Genomic DNA, 23,264 nt, shown 5'->3' on the forward strand with positions numbered 1-23,264 from the left:
GAAAATGTTACAGTTCTTTAATAAACCATCGAGTTTTAGTTTTTGTTTTTCTAAAACTGTATTAAGTGTAATTTGAAATGCAGCTCAGTACATCTGCATGCCATTTATCAGTGGATTACAGACAAAGAACTGAACCAGGCAAACTACCAACACACAGCTCCTGGAGGTACCAGAGAGGCTGTATTTTTAATGCTGGAGCCCTGTGCCTCTGCACACATTGTTTTACTTTCTAACAGCAGTTTCTCACTTGCATAATCAAGAGAGCACAAAGGGTGAAAGCACAATATTTTGAAGACTGATACACTCCAAAACCGCAAAGTGCCTCAGGTTGGTCACATGGCTTTCAAGTACCAAAAATAAGTAGATACTAAGATATCTGGAGACTCTCACATCTTACCTAAAAGACACGTGGCAAGAAACTGTCATCATAAAAAGCACAAGATTGCAATCATATGTTCAAGGCAAGATTTTAATGCGGAACTGTGAGAGCAGATGTGAAAGACAAGAGCAGGAAAAGAACTCCTACTTAGCTGAGAAGTGCATCATCTTCATGCATATGAAAGTTAAGTCTGACAAGCAGTCATAAGCTGTTATTTCCTAATTTTTCAGTGCTTAAAAACTTAATCACCGCAAAAATAGACGCATACGCCATTACATTGTATTCACACAGTGCAATCATACACAGGTTCAAAAGATCCAGTATTCTATCCTGGTCACAAATCAAGCACAACACCATATACATATTTACACTTTACCATTACCTTGGAATTTTTTTGCAAACTCTACAGTGTATTGGTAGAAGGTCAACAGAAGCACATTTAGATGAATGCATCATATCACTGGCAAACTGTTTATGCTTACAAAAGTTCACTTAAATGTAAGGAGCAACAAACATAAGGACTATAAATCCCATGCTGTATTACATCTAAAATTAAAAAAGAGAATTTTACCACTTAGCTGTTTTGTTGATATAACATCTTAAAAGTACAATCTCTGAAAACTGACTTCAGTCCAACCCAAGAAAGCTTAGCATATACCAAAAAAAAGGTTATTTCCAGTTTACAGCCTTTTTAAAAGCAGACAACTGATTTCACACAGTTGTTTTCAGCTGAAACTAAATACGTTTGGTTTCTTTTTTCTGTGTATAGAGTAGTTGCACAAAATAATGCTGTCCTCTGAAGTTTAAAAACTGATTACAACGTTGTCAGGAACTTTTTTTGCCAAGTTCAATATTAATCATAAATTTTTTCTACTATTTCAACAATTGTGCTAAAAATACATCCCACTATCCACAAAAGACGAGTAATGAGTTAATGCTGACCAGCACCCTGCGAGACACATAGCTCCACAGCCTCCTGATTACCACTGCAATGACATCAGATAGTAAGTGCTAACATTTCAATTGCCTAAATTAATACAGGCTCAGAGATGCACTGGTACTTGAACTGGTCTGCTTCTCTGTAAGTATCTAGGATCTTGAGTCTATTTTCTGTATTCTTCCTTGATAATTGATAGATTATTATGTCCTCGATAATGACTTTAGAACAAGTAAGCTCGTGAAATGCTGAACTCTAACAAAGTTGAAATTCTTTGGTTATACAAACACATAGGTCCTAGATCTATACTCAATTTTCATTGCAAATAAAAATGAGGTATTACTTTGTGATTCTCTCTGCATCCCTAACACTCCCAGCACAGCTAAACAGAACCACAACACAGCAGCTCTGGCTGCCAAGTATCAGCATCTGTTTAAAGTGTGTACACAAGCACACATCCACATGTTTAAAATGAATAGGTCTCACATACAGATCTGGGGCAGAAACAGGATTTATTCATCTACATGAGTGTGATGACAAAGATTCTCCATTAACGTGCTCTGTCAAATGGTAGAAGTTCTTGATTAGGAGATAAGATACAAGCAACGCTTCTCCCATCACATAAAATACTTGCTCCTTAGTAATTTTGGCTGAAAAGTAAAATATACACAGTGAAAACCATCTTTAAAGTCCCAAGACAAACAGGTAAAAGGCAAATTTAAGTCCAACAAAGAAATGTTAGGGAAAGAAAAAAGCAAGGCTGCCACCCATAATAAATTTCAAAGAACTGAGACAAAAATATGGAGCAATTATTCATTGGTGCAGTGATATAACATAAATTCACAGTATATGAAATGCTATTACAACCATGAAATGGAATTAATTTACAGAACAAAAATTTGGACTGTTTGCTGGGAGTAGCCATAGAAATAAGAATTTGGCACCTGTCACTCTTCCTGCATTTAAAATTTAAAAAAACCAAAACATTTTACAGTAAAAGTATGTCAAAAGCTTCAATTTACCCAAGATAATGAATTTTTTCTTGAAGGGAAAACTCTAAAATTACTCAAAATTAGAGCACCAGTTTCAAACCAGGCTACAAAACAGAGGACTAAATTTGCCAAATTAATTGTCAACTCAAGAACTTCAGTGAAAAGATCACAGCAATTCAGTCTGAACAGAGGGTTGGACATGACAACCATGGGAGGTCCCTTCCAGTCTCAATCGTTCTGCGAGTCTGACACTGCTGGAGAGCATCATCACTGAACTTAGTTCTTAGTGTTTGGAACCTGGAGTCTAGTCTTTCCTGATGTCAATGTTAATGATTGTCAACACAGCGAGTGCTAAAGAAAGTAACTGGTTATCCTTTATCATTTATAAATGGATTAGGACTACAGAATGGCTTGTAAAGCGACCCAAAGTCATTAGTGACCTTAAATGCAGCACTGAGACACCTCACTGAAGTTCAACAGGTAAAGCTAGCTTGAACAGACCATAGAATTCTTACATGGTGAATGCTCCATTTCTAGAATTATCAATACAGTCCACAGAAGTAATTCCCTGCATTAAAATTTATTGACAAAAATTGCATAGGAACTAATAAGCACTACAAAGTACTATTCTACTTTGCCTGTAACTGTTTACAGGTAATCTGGCTTCTAGGTAAAGCTTCACACAACAAGAAAGGATGCAATATTAGGTCATGGAGAAAACTTACACTGCATAAAGGCAAGGAAGCAGAGCAGAGGGCAGGCTTTCTAGTCCTGTTATGCAGTATATGTAATATAAACTATATTTAGAGAAAAACATATACTTAAATGTAAACTGGTTGTACTCAAAGACCATCTTAAGATTCAAAGGAACCAAACCGAATTCTAAACAGCATAAGCTCCTGACTTGAGACCTATCACAGAACAGTGTAAAAAAAAAAGTTACAGTCTTCCAAGAATGCTTAAAAAAAAAGAAAACAACCCCAATCCTTTTAGATTAGCACATCGTTTATTATAAGCTTGCAGGACAACATATGCCTTCGATCAGGCTTTCTCTACTATTCATCTTCCTTTCTGCACTTCAAAAAGTGCCTCTGTGTAAAGTCAGACTTACAGAATAAACAGACATTAGCAGTAGCACAAGAAGCCTTTCTAGCCAATCAGTAAGCTGTCAACAAGCAGCCAAACAAAAGCACTAGAGAAATTTCGGATCATTTATTTTACCCTCCAGATTCTCCCTGTCCTCTCTCAATATGCTCCTTATCCAAATTCTATAGCTATACAGAAAGCTTTATTATGTTGCAAGATGAAACACATAGGTGGTGCATAACAAGCATAGCTTGAAGAACTAGTAAGGCTGTGACATACAAAAAATATGTAAACTACATTTTTCTTCAATGACTGTTCAGAATCATTAGTGAATATGTTAGGAGTTTTGTTTGACAATTTTAATTCTGAATATACATAAAGATTATAAAATGAAACACATGACAAATATTCCCAAAAACCAAAGGCATTGCTGTTTATTTATACTTTAAAAATATGATGTTATGTAACAACAACAGACACATCCTGGTACTCTTTTAAAGTGGCAGATATCAGCAGGGAAAGATTTTTTCTTCCTTCTTAGTTTGCATTACAGTATTTTATTTTAATCAATTTATTTAGGTGCCTCATAAGTTCACTGTCATACATTGCTCATGTGCTTGAGATAAATGAATGTCAGTCACAACTTCCTCTGTCTTAAGCTAGAAGTCAAGCCAACTTTCATAGCATCATCACTGCACACTGCTTAAATATATCTATACTAAATAATCTGGGCACCAATAAAATGACAAGAATGCTCAGATTTCTTTTACAAAGACGAAAGAGTTTCTACCTTGGTTTCTTTGTTTCTCAGCATGGAATTCTGTACTTACCTGACTTCATCACTCAGGACATCATCACCAGAGCCTGCAACAAACTTCATGGTACTTCACGCACATGGAGTAGCAAGACACACAGGCCTTAGTGCTTAATGAGATTAGAGAATCAGAAAAACATTTTTAACTTTTGCATGCCCAAAAAGAAGTGCTCCTTGGAGGAGCTCAGTCCTGCAGGCCCATCATCAACTCTTTAGTTTCGAAGAACTTGACATACACATCCTTTTCTCCCATGAAAAAATTCTGGTGGACCTTTTACTTATTTTTGAAGTAGACTATTCAACAAGAGAAGAGCACGGCCTGGTGCTGTGGTGATGAATTGTGTGTCACTACATAGATTCACTGATGCTACTCCAGCAGTATACTGCCCTCCCAGAAATGCCCTCCCTCTGTGTCTCTCAGCTGAGCCTGGTGGCTTCTGGGAGATAGATACTTAGTCCCTGAAGGGGAAATAATGTTCAAAGCAGTAGGGAGATTATCTGTGGCTCGAAAAGTTTTGTCAGTCGAGTGAAAAACATCGTGGCTTGCTGAATGCTTGGCATATTAGAAGGAATTGTGTCACGTGTGCATCTTCCTAAACCACTTGGAATTGTGTTGACTAAAAGGAATAAAACTGCACCAAATTGCAGACAGCACTGAATATAGTTGAAGATCAAAAACTCAGTGATTAAAAAAATTGCACTGTGATTTTTTTTTCCCTTTAAACCTGTTCTATGGATCCATGTTATTCACATATTTGGCACCTGAGAGTACTCAGCTATGGTAATATTACCCTTGGAAAACAAGTCACATTTTTTGATAACTAATTTTAAAATGTCAGTACATGAACTAGCAAATTTAACAATCAGGTATGAATGCAATTTGACAAGATGACATTCTGTGTTCCAGAGATCAATTGTGTTAAGGTTTATTTCACCAAAGGCGTGATACAATTACAAGCCCATGCATTCATAAAAAAATGAACTTAAAATTGTTATGGACAAAATTTTAAGTAAAACATACACAGAAGTTTCTGGGTATTCAAGTGGACTGGTTAGTCCGGGGGAGTATTATTTGTAACAAATGGTCAGAAGCAATGACATTTTCACGTGATGGCTTCTTATCTCTTTTCCTCCTCCACTCCACACCTCCTGAAGATATATCACAGTGAAATAACTATGGATTAAGTCCTAGACGTAAGTTCACAGATTAATCCAGATTTTCACTTTCCATCGGCTACACATTTAAAGTACATCTCTCAATACTCTTATTAGAAAAACAAAATAAATTAAGACTACCTTTTTAAAGAGGGGCCAGTATAACTACTTTGAAAAAAGTTACTGGCCCATTTAACATCCCAACAAAATTAATTTCTGTCTAAGTTCTTTTTTATCATGAGATAATTCTTGGAATTCCTGAATGTTGTTGAATATTAATGCCTTTTGTAGAAAATCTAGGAATTTCTATGTAAAGAAATTGATGGAGGAATAGGAGAGCAGCTGCAACAGATTAACATGGAATAAATCCTATCAATAGTATTTAAAAGGCACACAAATACTTCAAACACATACAGTTTCAAATCTTTATTGTTTTAAAATTCTACATGTCTTTTACAATTACAATAATTTGTTACTTAAATGACTCTTGTATGGTTAATGTACAATGAGTTTTTTCCTGAAACTCAACCATGAAATACAATTTCATCAATATGATTTTTTCTAAATAGATTAATACAAGATTTCTGTTTTGTTGGGAAGAACGAGTGCTTCACTTTGCACAAACAGCACAGGTGTCCTCCCTTCAGAATCTGTGTGATCAATCCATCGAAAGTGCTTTTGAAGATTGCAGATCTAACAGACTGATTTTCGAAATCAGTTCATCAAATTACAAGTTTGTTTTTTTAACATTAAAGAGCATTTTCATGTACTGAAACAAGTTGCAGTAGTTACTTTAATTCATCTACTGAGGCAAACTCATGTCAAAGAAAAATTATATGATTATCTGCATGCAATGAACACTCCTCTTTAAATAGTTGATGAATTTTACACATATAAAGAACCTGTTAAAGAGTGCAAGTACTTTTGATAATGTTTTCACAAAAGGACGTATGCTGGTAATAATGGTAACTAACATTTAACATCTAAATACAAGCTAATGTATATTTAACAGGCAATTAACATGGATAACAAACCATGTTTCATGTGGTTGCCCTTTGAGAAAATGAACTCATTTGGTCCACACTCCTAAAGTTATCTGGGTAAAAAAATTGGAACAGTTAGGGCCAATGCTTTCGATGAAATTCTCGTTTCTAAAATGTGACCTGTTAAAAAGTAAAAGCAGTACATCGATGCTGTATCTTGTCACATGACCTCAGTATAAAAAGATGGCCTGGTATTTGGTGCGATGAATGAGCACAGGACGACAAGTCAAAAAACAACGGAGACAGAAGGAACCAAAATTTTGTTGTGTTATACTTTCTTGTTCCATGGTACTGCCTTCACTCTGTAGAATTTTGTACCCAAAGGAACTTTAAATCTGTTTTGTGCCTACAACAGAGAACAAAACAACAGAAATGTGGGAATATTCCTCTGATTTTTATATTTCTAGGCTGAAACTGATTCTCACCCCTAAGCATTTAAGAGACCTTTTTGAGTCTGGAAAAGTTCTGAGCATTATGGACATGATCATTCAAGCCACTACTCACTCTTTTTTCTAGTTGTCCTTCATTTGCTATTCACTGACTAAAAACCAGATCAAGAAAGGCAAAATCTAGGACAATTTCATCTCACCAGCAGAACCTAGGACAATTTCATCTCACCTATTTTGCAAAGAATACTTTTTAACAATTGTTACAAAAATTAAATCTGCTCTTTTCCTCTATTATCTAATTTTCATTATTATTTCCTTACCTTTTTCGCTTGGCAATATTCCTTTTCCATCACTTTTCCTAGCACCCAGGGTCTCCTAGATGCACCTGAAGCTAAAGAGACAATGTAACTATTATTTTAGAGACTCAACTAGAAGTAAAAGGACATTACATTGAATATGGCTAAAGATCATTTGCTAAAATGATTTTTTTGAAAGCAGAAATTTTTCAAAATCTCTTTTTAAAATAAATTAACAAAAACTAAACCAGCTCAGATGTCAGGACAGATCAAGGGAGTTGCCAAACAAAAAAATTTTATTTATTTTTATTTTAAAAATTAACATTAAAGAAGAAAACAGCAAATCAAAACTGAAACTCGCATATGTAATGACTCAAAATTGTTCTTGTCTACCAAGCTTGACCTTTTGGTCTGGTTTAAGGTGAGAATTTTTTGAAGTATTTCAAATGACAGAAAGCCGTCTGTACCCAGCTATTATTACTACCCTCACTGAAATATTTGATTATTTTTCTGCCTTAGTGACACAAATTAGTTACTCATAAATAACAATTTTAAAGCCCTACAAGTCTGCTAGTTTTGGCTGCAGTCTTCTGAGAGTACTTGATACTGTTCAGAAAGACGAAAAATTTAAATAAACTGACAGGTCAAAAGAGCAACTGTGGAGGTTGTGGAGTCTCCTTCTCTGGAGGAGACTCCAAACACTCCTGTGCAACCTGATTTAGGTGAACCTGCTTTTAACATGGGAGTTGGACTAGATGATCTCTAAAGGTCCCTTCCAAACCACTACCATTCTGTGATCATAGAATCATAGAATGATAGGGGTTGGAAGGGACCTTTAGAGATCATCTAGTACAAACCCCCTGCAGAAGCACGTCCACTGAGATCAGGTCGCACAGAAACATGTCCAGGTGGGTCTTGAAGACTTCCAAAGAAGGAGACTTCACATCTTCCCTGGGCAGCCTGTGCCAGGGCTCCATCACCCTCATAGTAAAATAGTTTTTTCTTACGTTTAAATGGAACTTTTCATGTTCCAGCTTCATCCCATTACCCCTTGTCCTGTCAATAGATACCACAGAAAAAAGGGATGCCCCAATCTCCTGACACCCATAATTTAGATATTTGTAAATATTAATAAGATCTCCCTTCAGTCTTGTCTTCTCTAAACAGCCCCAGTTCCCACAGCCTTTCCTCGTATGAAAGACGTTTCAGTCCCCTGATCATCTTCATGGCCCTGTGCTGAACTCTCTCCAGAAGTTCCCTGTGTCTCCAGAAGTTCTGTGCCTCTTGAGCTGAGGAGTCCAAAACTGAACACAGGACTCCAGATGAGGCCTCACCAGGGCAGAGTAGAGGGGGAGAAGAACCTCCCTTGACTTGTTGGCCACACTCTTCTTGATGCATCCCAGTCTTGGCCATGAGGACACATTGCTGGCTTATGGTTAGTTTATTTGTTAACCAGATCTCTCTTGACAGAGCCGCTCTCCAGCAGGCCAATCCCCAGTCTGTATTGGTGCATGGGGTTGTTCCTTCCCAGAGGAAGGAACAACCTGTGAAAAATAAACTTTCAGCTTGTATACACTTCTGTAACAGTAAGGAAATGCTTATTTGTCTTGTATTCCGAGAAATTGTACGTATTTTACTTGCTTTGCTCTTTTTTAACTATTACTAATCATGGCATGAAGAAAATATCAAAACAGACAGAAGGAGCAGCTCACACGTGCTCTGTACAAGACTCAAATCAATGCTTTTCAAAGCATGACTATTTATGAGATACTGTGTCTAGTGACTAGAACATGAGTCATCCAAGAACAGAGCTTGAATTTTTAATCTTGTCCTTCAAGATTAGTCTGGCTATTGATAATGGAGCAGATTCTGTTCTACTCCAGGCTCCTACAAATCAGTGCAAAGTATTCAGGCCTGAATGCTCTACAACTAATATCTAAATTACAAAAAAATTCACTTTTTTTTAACCTACTTGGCTGACATATTTCACTGAACTAACAAAGTCAGCGTAAAAGACAGATTTTTTCCTTACATTTGCATACAAAAATCTTCCATATCCTAAGGACAAGGGGCAACACAGAAACACCATGCAGTCCTCAACCAACTTCAGCATTGTCATAGCATTTTGTGTTCTATTTATGTAATCTGGGACAACCTACAATAGCTTAGATCCCTGACGTGTAATACTACAGGTGGATCTATACAGAAGTATTAACTTGGTATGTACGTGTTGGTAGAAAAGGTAAGATTTAGATATGGCACTTTGGGAGCCCTTAAAAAAATAATATGCCATACCTAGGTCTGCATAAATTTTAATCTCATCACAAACACTACTATTGTTATACCTTCCAGCTTATTGTCCATTACCCCTTGTCCTAACACTGGACACTACAGTAAACAGTGTAACCCCATCCTCTTGACATACACATTTTAAATACTTGTAAGTATTAATGAGGTCCCCCCTCAGTCTCCTCTTCTCGAAGCTTAACAGCCCCAAATCTCACAACCTTCCTCATATAGAAGATGCTCCAGTTCCCTGATCATCTTGGTGGACCTGCGCTGGAGTATCTCCAGAAGTTCCCCGTCCCTCTTGAGCTGGGGAGCCCAGAACTGGACTCCAGATGAGGCATCACCAGGGCAGAGCAGAGAGGGAGCAGAAACTCCCTCAACCTTCTGGACCCACTCTTCTTGATGCACCCCAAAACGCCATTGGCCTTCCTAGCCACGAGGGCACTTTGATGGCTCATGGCTAGTTTGCTGCCCACCAGAACTCCCAGGTCTCTCTGCAGAGCTGCTCCCCAGCAGGTCAATCCCCAGCCTATACTGGTACATCCTCCTCAGGTGTAAGACACTGCACTTGCCCTTGTTGAACTTCATAAGGTTCCTCTCTGCCCAACTCTCAGGCTGATCAAGATCTCGCTGAATGGCAGCACAGCCTTCTGAAAACAAATGAGCTCTGCTAAACATCATTTAAATTGTGTGGAAAAGCTTTCTCAGCAAAAATACTGCTGGGAAATCTCTATATACTGTGGTCTACAGTTGCTTATTTTTGCCAGCCACATATTTGGGTTCATAAATTCCAGCTATTTAGCAGATGAGGAAGAGTGAACTTTACTCAACGACAGTCTTCAAAGAACATAACAAAATCAGGTATTAAAAATACAAACAGAGCATGTAGTTTTGACAAAAATGTTACTTTGAGCTTTCTATTTACTCTCCTCATCAAAAAAAGATATTGAAAACATAAATCCTCATAAAAATAAGCCCATATGTTTAAGTGGGACTTTTTGTGTTCCAGCTTCATCCCATTACCCCTTTCCATGTTGATATCTACTATAGAAAAAAGGGATATCCCAACCTCTTGACACCCACCCTTTAGATATTTAGAAATGTTAATAACATACTCTGTTTATAAAACTAGCATTTTGTCTTTTTGTCTGTTTTCAAATCGTGCTTTAAAGATGCATATATTTTTCCAAGATATTAACATCTAAGTTTTTGATTCTAAGTGTTCTGCCTTGAAAAATCTTTAGCATCAAAAGGAATAGCAAAAGCTACAAAGATAGCTGACTGCTACCTATATTACATGCTTCTCATTTGTCACAAACATTTATAACATCACTAACTGTTAGAAAGCTAAGCATTTTTTATAAAAAGAGATAGTAATTGGAAGTAATGCGACACTTACCACACTCACCTGGTTTGAGATCCAGTGCAGTAAGAGATTCTGAGTGCAAGAAATATAAGGTTGGACTAACAGTGAACAATACATAATTGTCATGCCTTTCGTCCAAGATAATGAGAACCAAATCGCCAACTTGAAAACTGGGGAAAAAAAAGTTACTAAGAAAAACACAGAAGCTTAAAACTGCATTAATTACACTACATTTTTTTCCTCCTAAGTATTGCACAGATCCAGATTTTGTTGAAGAACACCACAGACCAGTTCACATTTTTAAGTTTCTGAAGTCAGCAAAACACTACCTTAAAAAGTATTTTTTAAATGTTCTTCTACATCTATCAGCTCAAGTTTGGTTTGGTTTTTTTCAAAAGAATTGACAGTTTTGCTTTTATATTTAAACAGAAATATCCAATAAAATATTAACGTTTCAATTTGACATATTTTTGTTCATCAATACTTTTCGTAATGATTACTGTACTACTGTTTAGAAATACACTTTTGATGTTTTAGATTGAAGTCACTTTGAACATGGAGACATAAAGCAAAATGTTTATGTAGCTATTCAATCTTAAAATCTTAAGCACACAGGAAAAAGAAGGGATGAAGTGTTCATCTTTGATCAAAGGATGAAAAAGGAAGGAAAACACTGTGGTCACTTTCCACAGACTTCCAAAACTATTTCTTCCTGACATCAGTGTAACACAAATCACCAAGTTCTCATGCCAAGTTTCAGTGACAGAATTTAGAGAACTATCTTCAACTGTTTCTCAGTGCAAATGGCTTGGAATTATTTACCCACTAATGAAATGAAGTCTAAAATAGCTATGAATTAAGCATTAGACCACGAGAGGGCTCTAAGAATAAATACTACTCTGGAGATGGGGGAGGAAGTAGCAAAGAAAGGGGAACAGTCTTCATAAAAGGAGACTGCAAATACACAATCAAAGACTAATGGGCAAAACTAGAGAGAAATTTAACTCATATTATTTAAAGTTCACTTTGAGATTAAACAAACAATAGTCCAAGCTTTTCTGCCTGGATTTATTATGACGACAAACTATACTGACTTAGATAAAAACATCTCTATTTGACAGATGAATTTTTCTTTTCAGAATGGCTTCTTCTGAGACTACCATGAGAGTTGCCAGAATAGTCACATCCTTACAGAAAAAGCAGATTCTGCACAGATTGACCTTGTTACAATAAAGTGAAATTTGGTGTAATTCAGAAAACATTAAAAGGAATTGTCTGCATTTTTTTTTCTAAAAAGTTTTTTATATGAATCCATATCAGACTGATAAATATTAGACAACTTAAGAGAAGTTTTCTGTAGCTTTTACGATACTTCTCTTTCCAGCAAGAATCCAATATGCAGCTGCTAACAGATTAATAACACATTTTTTTTTATTAATTTCACTTCATTCTGTCAAGGTGAGCCAAAAAGGAACATAAAACTTCTTTTCAAACATAACAAAGCATGCATATTCAGAGTGAGCAGGATTCTTTCTGTTTTTTCTTATCACGATTTCAAGAAGGTTACCAGTAAACAAAAAGTAATCTAAAAGAAAACTCAAGAGAGGATTCCAGAAGTCCTCTGAAGCATTATCCTTTTAACCCATGTAAAGAAAGGCATAGAAATTAAGAAAGCCACCACATACAGAATTCAGAAAGGCCTTTTAGTAGTAGTTAAAAAATAAAGGATTTATAAAATTTGATTTATACCCAATTGAGATGGTTCAGTAACTGACAGCTAAGCTATTGAGATGTTTTTGCCAGAGTAAGAACAGAAAAATCCTGCCATTAATTACATTCTTATAATTAAATCCAAACTCATCCAAAATTTAACATTTACTTACTCTCTAATTGCTATTTTTTCTGAATGTCTTGAAGACACCGATGACATGCTCTGAGACATCTATAAAAGAAGAGAAAAAGCTATAACGTATTGGGAAGCTGTGACAAAACACACATTTCAGGTAACAATATGGTTATGATAATCATTGATTATTGACTTTAAACAGTGTCTTATCCTTATAGATCTTATATTCACTCAAAAAAACATCACATCCTTCTGTCATCCTATTCTGGAGCAGGTTTGCTTGTGCTTGGTGGGGTTTTTTTTGTTATAAATGTAAGATTTCATCATCAAAGGCAGTCAAAACTGACTTCTTCATTATCTAAAACTGAGAAGTGCTTTCCAGATAAGTGCCAGCACAGATTTGTTCTGAGCACATACAAGATCTGTGATATAACTGTGTACTCTAACACAGAAGCCAATGGCATTCTAAAAAAGGCTGATGGTAAAACATTGGGAGCTAAGCACATTTACTGCAATTAAACTCTGGATGTTGAACTCCGTGTGGCGTCTCAGTTTTACTAAGAATGCCACATAATCTGAAGTTTATTGTAATAGACAGAGCAGTACTTCTTGGAATAAAAATGGAGTAAAATTTACTAAGGCCAAACAAAGGCTCTATTATGTAAGGTTTTGGTCAAAATTCTTATCTTACATATTAATGAAATTTGCCTTTAAATCCATTTAAATTAATTTTGGCACATGAATCAACCTCAGTAGAACAAATTAGATCTAAAAATGAATACAGGTTTATATACACTTTATGCAGTAACCATGGTAATGAAAATGGATAACATTACTTTGTATCTACAGAAGGATTCATTCCCCGTATACAGGCAAGTAGACAGAGAAGCTGATCTAGTGTAAATGTATGTATTTCATTACTCTTTGGTAACTTCCTTACAGAATACAATTCATAGTTGCCATGTAAAAACTCTGATTAGAGGTCTTGCAGTTTTTCCATAGGTTCCTACTTCCTGGACGATTTATACACGCTACATTACTCATGGTTGAACTTTAGCACATGATTCTTCAGTTCCAAACCAAATACTGCCATCTTCATCATACTTCCTATTGTCAGTCTTATCCCTGTCCCACCTTCCTTCCCTGGAAACAGTTTTGCCTGTCAATGTGAGCTTGAAGCCTATTCATGGCTTATTCTCTTCACTTCTACACAAGTAGCTCTCAAATTCTGATGACACTTTCAGCAGTTTTCTTAATGAAATTAAGATGAAATTTGAGATCAAGTTTGATTTTTTGTAACTAAATTTCTTTGACTTATTCACATTGTACTTTGCCTTCTTGAAAAAGGTGCAACTAACATGAAAGCTATCAAATGTGTATAAATGTGCTTAGGTTGTTTTTGAGTTCTCTTGAGGTGTTAAGACCAAAGATCTTCTTACTGTTTGTTAAAACTGGGATAAGCCTTATATTAAAATGCAAACTAGCTTGACTTCTTTATTTTTCAGTAATTTCTAACTCTTAGGAAAAACACAACAAATTAGAAAGTTAAGAATATTTCCATGACAAGTAAGTAAACAAGGTTTTATGAGTAGAATTCTAATAACCTTTATAAATCAAAAAAAGGTTCCCTTTCTCATTTACTCAGGTAAAATAACAAAAAGCCTGTGGTAACATTCCTGGTACTCAAATGAGCTTCTTTTCATTTTTTTATTGCTTGCAGAAATAACCAATAAGTTTTGCTGCAAAACCCAGTAACTTAAAAAGATTTTCTTTTATTGTGCAGCACACATTTTAGGTTCTTTATCTGAAGTAGTGTGACAGAAATAAATATTGGAAGTGTTGAGTTATATTTCAGTTTAGAAGTGTATTGCCAAGGAGGGGGATGGAGAAAGAAGAATGAAGAGATAAGATGAAAAGAATTTACTTTCTCTATGAAACGACAAATTTATAATTAAGGAGCTGAAAAGATATTTAGTTTCTATGCCCACTCAGAAATCAATTTTTAACACTAACAAGCTGCCAATTTCTGCCACATGGCTTTATACTAATCATAAAAACAGAATAATTATAGACTTATCTTCTACAACATTGCTTTCTTCGATTTAATTTTACTGAGATGACAAAAGAGTAAGAGTTTAATTCATGAAATCTATGGAGATGTGTAGAAGACTGTACAGTGTGTTTTGGGTTTTACTGTAAAAACTAGACTGAAATACCTTTTGTGCACTTTGTTGTCATTCTGAATAAAAAAGTCCTTTTATAAAATATGGTTTTGGACATATTGCAATCCTTTCTTACACCCTGCACTAACAGGTTTATTATGTACGGGTTTTAAAGTGAAATAGAAAGTACAGGAAAAATAATTGCAATTTCATAACTGAATAGGTATCACTAGTAAATTATACAGCAGATTTCAATCCTACTCCAGACAGAAAAATGACAACTCTTACTGCAGAAACTTATCAAATACTTTTCTTATGAAATGTAACTTGCAACTATGCAGATATGGCTCCTACTGAACTCCTAGATATCATCTGCCACTTAAAGAGAGATCTCCATGACCAGTCCAACCAATAAACTACCAAAGAACATGTCTGTTTCTCATATACACAGTAAGTTTTTTAAGACTTAAGGTTCAGACCTGCTAGGAAGGATAAACTGTGGATAAGTAGAACGAGAAGGATTCACAGCACAAGACTCAAGCAAACTGTTGCTGTGTTCTTTTTTCTTCCATAGACGCTGACTATTACTTCAGTAGTTAAGACAATGGCTGTTTGTATTTCCAGTTGCTAGGCAAAATTAGAGTCACACCTTACAGACAAGATGCATGCAGGTTTCCAAAAACAACCTCTAAGTTACTGCTCACATCCCTAATTATGCCTAATGTACAGGCATATTTACATTATTGTGAACTGTCCTTCAATCTACAGTTGTAGAAAAACTGAACCATGGCACCACTGAAATTAACTCCTCCTACCACAAGCCCAGATGGTCTGTGTTCTTTGGGAAGAAGTCTCTTTCTCTCTAGTCCTACAAATCTTTTTCATGAGAAGTCTGCTAAGGAGAGAACCTTTCAGAGGTGCATCCTGTGACCTATTCACCACTTGCCTTAACACTTTAAACATTTAAATTAGCAAAATTTCATTTTTAGATTTTAACAAATTTAACATTTATAAGTTTGTCTTACATTCTCACGAGACTTAAAACATGCATTAGACTTAAAACATGCATTGCACAAATGCTTACCAATCTTTGATTTAATCTCTTATTTTCCTCTTCTTTCAACTGCAAAGTCTGAAAGAAAATGTCATCAACTAATTAATACACCTTAATACAGTAAAAACATTTAAAAAAAAGTTTTGGTATGACCAGAGCCAGACTATTTATACAATGTATGTATTTACTACAGCTTTCAGGTTTAGAATAGTATCAAAACATTTTTTGAAGAAAGACCTATAAACAAACATGAAGTGTAGCAGCTACCAGGACGCTACACAACCCACTGCTAACCTACACTTATCTCCATGCTTATCCTTCACATTTCACTGATATCATATTTTGTTTGCTGCTCTATTTTATAGGTTCTACTCATGACAAATCCTTTGTAAACAGATGACAGAATAAAGCATGGAAATGCTCCTAGGCAGAAACATGCAGCCCCTTGCATCATACACTGCCGCAATCCATTCATGTTCTGTGTGATCACAGATTTTAGTCTAAATGATCCCAGAAAGCTGAAAGCTAAAGATATTTTTTTTTCCTCAAGTCAACTTTGAAAAGATATGAAAAAGGCAACTAGAACAGTGTTAGATATGACTCAATAGTTAAAAATTGCTAGAATCTGAGAAATTCCAGTGTAACCACTAACAGTTAACCTAGCCTTTTACTAAAAATACCTTTTGTTCCATCAAAAACTTAGTGCATGTTGAAAGCTATGCTTAAAATTAAAGTTGCAATAGAAGTGAAAATTTAAGGTATGTATTTGGGAGAACTTGGAGGGGGAGGTTAAATCTTGCAGTTCTAGCCTGTAGGAGCATGACAATTACTTCACTTTAAGCATATTCATAACAAGTGTTATTTTACTTTTTACAGAAGCAATAGTCAAGATTCTAACATATCCTGGGTAAAATTATCTAAGTAACAGCAGCCATTTCCAATTATCCATTTCCAAGAGAAAGCAGCATATCTGTTTCAATTCCCATCCAGCCGCTTTGGATGCCTCAATTTGAAAAAGTAATCAAAACTTCTATTTTTTTGCTACAGATACTCCCTTGACCTGGCAACTGCTAAGAAGAAATATTATACCTGACTCATTTGTACTGAAGCCTACATAAAATAAACAAACTTAAAGTTAAGCCAAGTATAATGTACTAATACATGCTTTGAATAACAAATTACACTAATGTGGAATTAGTACAATGAAAACCCATTCCCTGGAATGACATCTATAAGCCTTGCAGGTATTATATTTCATCACAGTATATAACTGACCACAGCACAACTTCACATAGGTACTTAGTCGCAATGCTTAACCTCACAGTCTACTCACTCTTTCTAACAACATTATCCTCTGCTTTTCTTCAGACATGTGGACATTTTCACTAAAAGAGAGAAGAAAATGAACAGGTTAAAATTGAATTTTTTCATGATCACAAGTCACCTTCTGACCCCTCTCCCTGTCCTGCCTTTCCTTCCCCCTGACAATCTTCCCTCAGTGATGATTGCCATGTATTTGCTAGCACAGAGGGAAAAGCACAGAAAGATACCCGAAGAATAAGTATTGACATTTCTGGAAGGTTTTGGAGGATTTTTTTTTCCTTGAAACTCAGGCACCTGCTTTGCTGCAACAAGCCAAAGAAATTTTAGTCACCGATTTATTTGTAACATTACATAGGGCCATTTCTGCATATCTTGCAGGACTGTCAAAACATCAGGAAGAAAGATAGAGCTCTGAATGCCCAAATGCTTTGGCAGGTCACCCTTGATTTGCAGTTCAGCTATACATCATATTTTTCTAAAGGCTTTGTTCTCTGGGACACTGGTAGAGAGAAAATGAAGTGAACTTTAGTTAATTGTCCCAATTTATTTGCGAGATAAACTGAATATCAGGCCATGATTAGGTAATGTTAACAGTCTAAAACAAAATTTTCTAAGAACAGAGAGCAATTCCTAATACAGTTAAAAAATTAAAACTTGGATTTAAAACATTGCAAAGTTTCTTCCCCAGTCTCATCACTACATTCTAGTATGTCAGCAGTACATCACAGCTGACAAGACTGATGATTCAGAGGGTATACAAAGGGATGCTAAATACCTACCTTTCTCTCCAGTACAAAACATCAATTCATCAAGACCACTTAACCTCACTCTCATTACTTGTTTTGAATCCTGAGTATTCAGCTTAATTTCTCCCAAGCATATCTATTTGCCCCTTCCCCTTTTATCTAGGAATGTCACTACACTGTCTTACAGCAGGCACGTAACAAGAATAATCAGTTTGCTTGCTTGTTTTAAAATGAGAGCCAGACACTGTTCAAAACACATCCCAGCAACAGGCAGCCACTCAGTTTATTCACTATTAAAATTTTTCTTCTGCTTGATCACAGAATCACAGAAGGGTAGGGATTGCAAGGGACCTCTAAAGATCAGCTAGTCCAACCCCCTGCTAAAGAAAGTCCACCTAGATGAGGTCACACAGGAACACATCCAGGGATGTTTTGAAAGCCTCCAGAGAAGGAGGCTCCACATCCTCCCTGGGCAGGCTGTGTCAGTGCTCCCTCACCCTCATAGTAAAGTAGTTTTTCATTCTGTTTAAGTGGAATTTTTTATGTGTCAGCTTTTATCCATTACCCCTTGTCACATCATTGGACACTACAGAAAAAAAAGTATCGGCCCATCTTCTTTACATACACCTTTTAAATACCTGTAAGTATTAATTAACCAATCACCTCAGTCTCCTCTTCACCAGGCTGAACATCCCCAGTTCCCACAGCCTTCCCTTATAAGGAACATGTTCCAGTTCCCTGATCATCTTGGTGGTCCTGTGCTGAACTCTCTCCGTAAGTTCCCTAACCCTCTTCCCTTTGGGAAGTCCAAAACTTGACACAGTACTCCAGATGAGGCCTCATCAGGGCAGAGTAGAGGGGAAGAAGAACCTCTCTCAACCTCCTAGCCACACTCTTCTATACTACCATTCATATACTTAGGTCTACTTTTTAATCACATGATTGTGGGACCAAGTTTCAGCTTTGAGTTGCATACTTTTGAAGTCATCATATTTTTGATGACTGTGACACCACAATTTTACATGTACATTTAAAAGAACATTTTTAGCAAGAACAAAGGTAGAAGGAGTGTTAAAGAGGCTCACTTTCACTTCACAACACCTAACAGTACACCTGTAAAGAATAAGAACATGCTTTGTGTATTTCTACTACAAAGTCCCATACTTACTGCACCGCCATCATACTCGTTTCCATCGTGGAGTCCATTCTTCCTTCAGTTGCAATATCAGAAACCAATCTGTCTGAGTCAGTGGGAATATCAGCTGCACAGGCTCCACAAGCTTCTGAAACTGCTACTGAGTAGGTTGATGGAGAAAAATTACTACTTCTCAGTTTATTAACTTCTTCTTCAAGCTTTTTCTTCTCTTCAAGTAAGCGAGCTCGATCTTCAGAAAGTGTTTCAATCAAATCTACCACACAAGTAAATATTCTTTTAATAACAGCAGTACTAAGGACCAAAACCAATCTGTAGTAAACAGAATTGTCTTATAAAAAGAGATGAATACTTCAGAATTTTGCTTACCCTTATCTTTTTCTTGCTGTTGTGTAAGCACTTTTAATTTGTCACTAAGATCATTAATTATGTTTTCTTTTTTCATCTTCTCTCTTGCCAGAACAGTATTAAAGTTGGTCTTAAAACAGAAAGAAGTATTACTGAGATAAAAAATGTACTCTGTAAACATAATGCAAAATACATCAGTAGATCAAAAAAAAGTAAAAAAGAGGTCATATATTTCAGTTTCCTAAATCATATTTAGGAAGAAATCGTACATGTTTACACATTAATTTAGTGAAGTAATTGGTACGTTTTGTTTTGTGGTTCCTCTAACTATTTAAAAAAAAAATTGGATCCCTCTGGTTCCCTCAAGTCTGATAAACAAATATGGTATAAACACATATAGTAATTGGTAGGTTCTTGAGTCTTTTTTAGAAGAAAAAATGTTTTAAGTTCCAGTTAATGTATGACAGTTACACATTACTTTAAGGATCAAAATGGTTATGAAGACTGCATCAAAATTTGTTACATGGAATAAAACAGAAAAGTATTAATAAACTACAATACTATACGAGTATCTGAATTAAAAATACATTTCAAGTCATGCATTAATTTCTCAGGGAACAGTTAACTAATGCAGAATCCATATAGGAACCGTGGCTAACAGCTTGAATAACCAAATATAAAAGAGGCTAGCATATCCTTCGGTATTGGTTTGATGAATCTTTCTGCTTCTTCAGTCCTTCCTTCCTACCCTTAAAGTTGTGCTCAAAAGAGACAAAAAAAACCCCAAGTATCTATTAAAAGGATATTTTAAATTACAGTTTTACTTTTCTTGTGAATTTTAAGATCTAGTCTTGACCAATGTCTGAGTCTTAAAATGCAAGCTCTTTGAAAGGCTTCACACCTTTCATAGTGCACAGCAGCCTTTGGTCTATGTCTGCATAACGAAAATATCAGACATCGTGGGGACAACTAACACCTCTAAGCAATGAGCAGAGCCAGTGCAGTAAGCTTTCAGCACTAATTGATACAGTGTTTTGGAGGGGTTGGGGTTTTTTTTTGGCTTGTTTTCTGTTTGGGGATTGCTTTTGGGGGGCTTGGGGGACTTTTTTTTAATGGGAGGTAGGATTTTTTTTTGTTTGTCTGGTTTAATAGAAGATTCCACCTTTCCCTGGAATTTGCTGTTAATGTCTCAAAACTTTCTCTTCACTGTGCTGCACATATGAAGACTATTACTAAATGATGAGGAAAATGGCATATTAAGGCATACTCTGATAGAAAAAGAAATCTTACAATTAACAATGTCACAAAATCTCAGAACTGTTATGGTTGGAAAAGACCTTCAAGATCATCAAGTCCAATCACTAACCTCACACTGCCAAGCCCATCACTAAACTTAAACCACAACCATCGGCACCTCAACTATGTGTCTTTTGAGTATCTCTATGGATGGGTGACTCCACCACCCCCCTGGGCAAAATATGCTTACTGGATTTACTATGTAAGGCTCACTTCAATATTAATGTTTGCAGGCCATAACATTTCAAAAATATTCCTTTCTTTGTAATTATCTGCAATTTTCTGTTAATTGCACCAAGTGAACCAGAGTTCGTTCACCAAGCGAATCAGAGTTCGTTCACCAAGCCAGCTGAGCATTAGTCTCTTTGTCCTTAGCTGATCCTACCATAGCTAAAGTAAGTAGAGGTGCTTAAAACAGAAAATCCTTTCTTAGTGTTTAAATGCAACAAAGCTGTAAGATAATAGCTGTTTACTAACAAAGATTTAATTTAATACAAGACTCATCAACAAAATCTGAGAAATTTAAGATATTTTGAAACAAAAAAAAAAAGTGTGGATACAGATATAATTATTAATCCAGTGCAACACGATTTTGTACCAAGGTGCAGGGTACACAGTGTTTCTAAGTTTATTAAGTAAAATATAACATTTGCTTTGAACCTCAAATGCCACCTGACATGGCTAATAGAGTTAAAGAACATTAAGCAGCATTCCAAATTGATTTGTATTTCAAATTAAATCTTTGGTTGTCCACAAATTGTGGTGTTAAAGTAAACTGGAGTTAAGAGATTAATGGATAAAAACTTACAGCACAAGCTTAACAGCTTAAGCAAAAGAAACCACAAACAAAAATTGAATCTGAATTGCTTAGTTCACAGATATTAAAGGTGGAGTTTTTTTGCTGGAGTTTTTTTAATGCTTAAGTATTGGATTCCAATAACTCATCCTATGCTGGCTAATGTCTAAATGTTACAGAATGTCTAAGTGTTACATAACAAAACCCCCTCAACTCTGTCTCAACTCTGCAACTTCAAAACTGCAAAAGAGATTGCCACTTGAACAAAAGTAATAGAAAAGAATCATCTTTACTTGTTGTTCTGCAGTGAGCGATGTTCTGATATTCTGCATTTCTTCATTCTTTCGTTTCTCTTGTTCTTCAAGTTGCTCTAAGAATTTCATTTTTTCTTCCTGAAGTTTCTCTTGAAGTTCTGCAACCAAGTTTGACTCAGCAGATGACTCAGCAGGAGGACTTAAAAGAAAATATTTCAGCTTTAAATTTGCAGCATATACAGAGGTCCCAGAATACATGAAACAAGCAAACACATAGAAAGTCCAAAATTTGTTTTGAGATGTTTCTTCTGAAATATTTAGTAAATAAAGTTTTAATTAATACATTTCTAATCTTCAGTTCTACTCTTCAATCATGAGCATCTCACCACAAATTCTTACTCTTGGACATTCTGGTTTTTGAGTATCTTATATTGGCTCTACTTTTCAAGTTTTCTTGAGAGGGAGGCTTTTGTTTTTACTTTTCTAACACTACAGAAGATATGGAAAGCAGTAAAAAAGACAATGATGATCACTCCCTGAAGATTCTTAGTATGCCAAAATACAAAGACTCCAGAACTATCACACAATTAAAGCAATTCAGCAAAAAATCTGATGCTACGGAATCCAGATGTGAAACTCAAAACTCTGGGTTGCAGAATCTGGAGGACAGTAGTAACGATCATAAAGAAAGGAAAGCATCAGTCATTGAAGCAGGAAGGATAACGACTTGAAATGGCTCTTGAAACAGGCAACGTTACATAGCACAAATATTTCCCATCATTAAATGGAAGCATTAACTATTCCTTCTCTGTTTTGGCTTCAGTTATCAAGAACCACGGCTGAAGAATATGAGGGTAAAAAAAATCCCTTTGTTGGACGATAGTTGTGAGAAAACGGTATTATTTTATATTTTGCTGTTACTCCTCTACACCAGAATCATAGTAATACAAAGAAAATCCTCAGAGTGTGGCCAGCAGGTCAAGGGAGGTGGTTCTTCCCCTCTACTCTGCCCAGGTGAAGCCTCATCTGGATTCCTGTGTCCAGTTCTGGGCTCCTCAGCTCAAGAGAACTTCTGGAGAGAGTCCAGTGCAGGGCCACCAAGATGATCAGGGGACTGGAACATCTTTCATATAAGGAAAGGCTGCAGGGAGATGATATTAACATTTACAAATATCTAAATGGTGATTGTCAGGAGGTTGGGGCATCCCTTTTTCTATAGTGGCTACCAACAGGACAAGGGGTAACAGGATGATGCTGGAACACAAAATTTTCCAGCAGGAAAAAAACTATTTCACTGTGAGGGTGATGGAGCAGTGGCATAGGCTGCCCAGAGGGGTTGTGGAGTCTCCTTCCTTGGAGGTCTTCAAGACCTGCCTGGACATGTTCCTATGCAACCTGATCTAGGTGAACTTGCTTCTGCAGGGGGGGTGGACTAGATGATCTCTAAAGATCCTTTCCAATCCCTACCATTCTACGATTCTATGATTTTCTCTAGTCAGAGCAGCCCAGAGATATGGTCTCCTGATATTAGGTAGGCTGT

At 36.1% G+C, this 23,264-nt stretch overlaps 1 protein-coding gene across 11 annotated transcripts in view; it reads right to left on the bottom strand.

The window, feature by feature from the left end:
* Positions 1-5,774: 5,774 nt before the first annotated feature.
* The window catches only part of RB1CC1 (RB1 inducible coiled-coil 1), a 74,425-nt gene continuing 56,935 nt past the window's right edge, over positions 5,775-23,264 (bottom strand). For 6 of the 11 annotated variants that reach the window (XM_061994680.1, XM_061994679.1, XM_061994674.1 and 3 more), the window contains 10 exons: positions 21,764-21,923; positions 19,400-19,508; positions 19,046-19,286; positions 17,142-17,193; positions 15,839-15,886; positions 12,630-12,688; positions 10,780-10,916; positions 9,953-10,030; positions 7,116-7,186; positions 5,775-6,752 (listed from right to left, as the gene is read on the bottom strand). In XM_061994680.1, the coding sequence (XP_061850664.1) occupies positions 6,675-6,752; positions 7,116-7,186; positions 9,953-10,030; positions 10,780-10,916; positions 12,630-12,688; positions 15,839-15,886; positions 17,142-17,193; positions 19,046-19,286; positions 19,400-19,508; positions 21,764-21,923 (1,033 nt within the window). In that variant the 3' untranslated portion in view covers positions 5,775-6,674. Of the gene's footprint in view, positions 6,753-7,115; positions 7,187-9,952; positions 10,031-10,779; positions 10,917-12,629; positions 12,689-15,838; positions 15,887-17,141; positions 17,194-19,045; positions 19,287-19,399; positions 19,550-21,763; positions 21,924-23,264 lie in introns of those variants that run through there. The other 5 variants (XM_061994675.1, XM_061994677.1, XM_061994676.1 and 2 more) reach the window with 5 other exon arrangements.

This window comes from Colius striatus, chromosome 4 (genome assembly GCF_028858725.1).
Source record: "Colius striatus isolate bColStr4 chromosome 4, bColStr4.1.hap1, whole genome shotgun sequence".
Taxonomy (NCBI): Eukaryota; Metazoa; Chordata; class Aves; order Coliiformes; family Coliidae; genus Colius; species Colius striatus.